Source organism: Tupaia chinensis, unplaced genomic scaffold, assembly GCF_000334495.1.
Source record: "Tupaia chinensis unplaced genomic scaffold, TupChi_1.0 Scaffold139733_1, whole genome shotgun sequence".
NCBI lineage: Eukaryota > Metazoa > Chordata > Mammalia > Scandentia > Tupaiidae > Tupaia > Tupaia belangeri.
Genome location: NW_006199613.1, coordinates 626,541 through 630,612, shown reverse-complemented (window position 1 = coordinate 630,612; position 4,072 = coordinate 626,541). Strand labels below are relative to the sequence as shown.

The following is a 4,072-nucleotide window of genomic DNA, read 5'->3' as shown; positions in this document are numbered from 1 at the left end:
TAGAAGCAGGTGCCGCGACTCGTCACTGCAGCGACCCCTCCTGTCACCCTCTGGAGTCCGTGTGCTGGTACTGTTTGCGGTCTGTACCCGGGTCACGCTCTGTGGCTCTGGTGACTAAAAGCACCTTTTCCTCTGGCAAAGGAAAAGTAGTTCAATTAGAAGCCTCCGGTCTCTGAGAGCCGCGCTTGCTACCTAGCCGCAGGTGGCCCCTTCCCAGGGTGTGCCCAGCGGTGTGTTCGCCACCTCTTCAAAGGTGGGTCCTACTGAGACCGTGCACGACTGTCGGCCGGAGCGGGCCTCGGTCCCTAAGCAGGAAGCTGCTGTGACAAACGTCTCTCCTGGGTTTGGTTCACCCAGAGCTCTTGCTGAGTGACGTCCAGGCGGGGTCTGGTCCCCAGAGTGGCGGACACCTCCTTGGTTTGACAGCAGGCGGGAAGCTTCCGTGGCGCGTGGAGGGCATAGGGCTGCCGGCGCGGTTAGCAGCGATCCCACCTCCACGCAGATCGCAGTGATGGCAGAGGTGGAAGAAGAAGTGAGAGCCCCCCTGAGGACTCGACGTCTTCCCTGGAAGGTCATGGTCCCTCTCACCCAACCACAAAAGGAAGCAGTTTCCTCCCCCCAGGGCCCTCTGCTCAGACAGAGCCCCCCGCAGTCACAGAAGTGACTCTCGGACATTCCGACTCCAACGTCCATCGCTTCCCAGGTAATGTGGCCATTCGGTGTTGGCTCGCTCTCTCCACAGAGAAGCAGGCGTCCACCTGTCATAGGGGTCTTCCCCTGCGCAGGCCCCGTGGGGCAGGTGCGTCCAGCACTGGCCGTCAGTCCAGGGCCCGGCGACATGGACTGGTGCAGACACGCTGCACACGGCCGGCACCACCCACGTCCCAGACCTGGCTGTCACCGTGGGGTCTCCTTGTCTTCCTCACCTTGGGGTGTGCCCAGCTGGGTCACAGGACACTGCGTCTTTCGGGTCACGGGAGCTGAATGGTAGCGAATCGTTTCTTCCACTGCTGTGCGCGGCTATTCAGTACGATCACACCTGACCCGTGACTGCGGGCGCTGCGACATGGCCGTGCCAGCGGGGTCCAGGGACACGTCCCCTTCCGTGCAGAAGCTCTGCCCACGCGCCCTGCTCTCTGGCGCACACGCCCCACTCTTCCTGAGGACTGCCGCCGTCCCTGCCTTCGCCCTGAGCCTGCTGTCTCACTGGGCACGGCTGGGTTAGTCCTACTTCGGGGACGGGCTGCATAACGCCTTCCGGTGTGCTCTCACCAGTCAGCGATCGGTCTGCCGTCAGCGAGGGGCCACGTCTCAGCAGTGGCTGAAGCACGGCTCGGCCCCGTGGGACACGGCTGCCCACGAGGCTGTCCGCCTCAGTACATGGTCCTCTCTACTTTTCCCTCTGTCTCTTCGTTTGCATTAGGAAACTAAAACTGAAGGAGGGGAACTGGAAAATGCCCTCTCTGACCAAGAGCCGAAAGCGGGTCCTCTCCTCCTAGGCCTGTTTTCCTGGGCTGCTCCATTCGGCCGGTCACTGGGCACTAGAGACCGTGATTCCAAACGTCCTTTGTGTAGCCGGGCGTCCCCTCCCTCCCTCCCACGTAAATGAAGAGCAGCAGTAGAGAAGCCCTCCTGGGAGAGCCCGCTGTGCAGGCAGACGACCCTCGTGGCACTCTGGCCAGTGTGGGCAGAAAGCCAGAGGGCTGCTCGTCTGCGCCCCCTGCAGGCAGCCCTTCCCTGGCCCCCAGGAGGGCAGTTGGGGAGACTGACCGCAGCGAGCTGGCAGGGCTCAGCCTGCACCGTCAGGCCTCCCTCCGGCCTGTTCTCCTCTCCCCGGGAATCCCAAGTATCCATCACTGTTCTTTGGAGAAGGTGAGCCAGAGCGTGGCCCCAGTTCTCTCGGCATAATAAAGCCAGGTGCGCAACTATATTTAAAGTTGAAATGGAGAGGCTAGTAGTTACCGTATCTTAGAAGGCCGGCCTAGCCTAACTGCTCGTACGGCGTGTTCTACAAGCTGGTTTCACACACGCTGGTTTCCTCTCCGTCCTCAGTGGGACTGGGACACCCCACGGCTCTCCGTGGTGAGGTGTCAGCAAGGGAGCCCACCCTCAGCCGAGGTGCCCACGGCACCATCCTTGGCTCCTTCCCTGCCTGTGTGCTTCTCGGTCTTCGCGTTCAGCGAAGAACTAAGACATCGGGCTGTGTCCTGACGTGTGGTGTCGCTGACGGTGCTGGGTTGGGACGGAGATGCGATTTTGGCTGTGATGACAGCGCTGTGACACTCACAGTACTGTCCCCAGACTTCTAACCATGTAGGCGGTCTCCCCCAATCACGTAGCAGGCCTGCGTGTCCCCTCTGCCGCCCCAGCAGGACACGCGTGTAGTTGCCCTCACCACGGGTGACGGTGGCCGTTCAGGAAGCCATTGTCCCCTGGCGTCTCCTGATGATGCCAGCACACGTCTGGAGAAGGCCGTTCCCCTCGCGGGTCCCAGACCACCTGTGTGCTTAGATTTAGCGGTTCCCAGGCGGTCTCAGTCTAGGCCTCGTGGCAAACGCTGGGGGAAGACACAGTCATGTTAACATTGGGGTTGAAAATAGACGTCGATTTTGGAAAATGTTACTGGGAACCCCTTGTAGCACCCAGGTGCACACCACATACACGCCAGCTGTCCGCATAAGTGCGCCCGCTTCTTCACAGACGCCCTTTCCTCTGAAGAAGCAGTGGCCGTTCTCTGTGGCTCTCTGTGGCTCCCGAGCGCCTGTGCCCCGAGCTGCAGGGCTGCCCGTTTCCCGAGGCCTCATGCACACGCAGGTGCCCGGCCCCACCCTCAGCCAAGGAGGCGCTGTCCGGACACCTAGCCACATCCGTGGACCTCCACCACCCCGCCTCTGCCATGGCGGTCCCTATGCACCCGGCCACCTAACTCTGGCTGAAGCCTGGCCCGAGGTCATCGCGGTGACCTTGGACAGGCTGAGCGTGTGGGGCTCTGTGGCCACCCCATGTCAGGAGAGCGGGTGGGAGCGAGTGGGGATGCCGTTCCTGACCTTCCTGATGGCTCTACAGGGCACGGAGACGCGTCCGCGGACCCCAGCAGGGGTGACCACACCACTCACGGAGCTGAAGCTGCCGGTAAGTTACAGTCGTGGTCCTGCCCGCCCTCTCCGAGTCTGCCGACGGCATGTGAGCACGGGCCGCTGTCCCCCAAACCCAAGGCTGCTGCAGTGCCTGCTGGCTGCCCCGCCAGTGTCCAGTCTGGCGGTGAGGAGCCATGTCCTGGTGCTGCTAGTTCCCGAGTGGTGCCCCCTGCTGGGGCAGGGCAGCAGCGCGTGGAGGGCCGCTGCTCTGGAGGGAAGCCTTCCGCCGAAAGGGTCAGGACGATTCAGGCAAGGTCCCTGACCGAGGCTTGAGAGCAGGGTGTGGGGGACAAGTGGCCCGGTGCGGTCTCATCACGCACAGCACACCAGCTCACAGACACCGTGTTCTAAGCAGGAACGGTGCGCTCCGCACTGCCGCGCGTGGTGTGGATTGAACACAGTGCACACCGCCAGCCTGTGCTGAGCCCAGGGGCGTGTGCGCAAGGTTCCCCGTGGCAGGCTGGAGTCGTGAAGTGGCCATTCTGTTGTCCAGGATAGCACATGGCCACGACCCCGTCTGTACATGTCACCTTGCGGAGGGAGCCAGACCGTGGCTACCACCTGCCTATTAAGGTGGGAACCCGGCTCGGAGAGACTGGGAGCCCAGGGCCAGGGAATAATGTGTCCTGGTGTCAAGTCTGGGGTCAGCTGCCTCCCGCAGCAGGTCTGGAGGAAGCTCTTCCTCATGACCTTGACTGCTATGACGCACCCTGGGGACGCCACGCCGGCTGCTCAAGTCTGGCATGCAACAGGTGTCCTTGTGGCCTCCAGTGCCAGAGTCTAGAATGTTCTGCCACTTATTCCTCGTGGGGCGTCCCTGGGCGCCATGGTCAGCTGACCCCACGCAGCCCGGCTACTCCGTGTAGATGACTGTCCTCGTGCCGGGCTCCGGAGCTGCCGCAGGGTTTCCTTACCCACACGTTTACCGCCCAAGC

The 4,072-nt window shown here is 62.5% G+C and overlaps 1 protein-coding gene across 8 annotated transcripts in view; it reads left to right on the top strand.

Moving 5' to 3' along the window:
• CD44 (CD44 molecule (IN blood group)) overlaps window positions 1-4,072 on the top strand; it is a 73,387-nt gene that overhangs the window by 62,666 nt on the left and 6,649 nt on the right. For 4 of the 8 annotated variants that reach the window (XM_006162092.3, XM_006162094.3, XM_006162093.3 and 1 more), the window contains 2 exons: window positions 503-703; window positions 3,067-3,132. In XM_006162092.3, the coding sequence (XP_006162154.1) occupies window positions 503-703; window positions 3,067-3,132 (267 nt within the window). The remainder of the gene's footprint in view (window positions 1-502; window positions 704-3,066; window positions 3,133-4,072) is intronic. The other 4 variants (XM_014593086.2, XM_014593087.2, XM_027765759.1 and 1 more) reach the window with 1 other exon arrangement.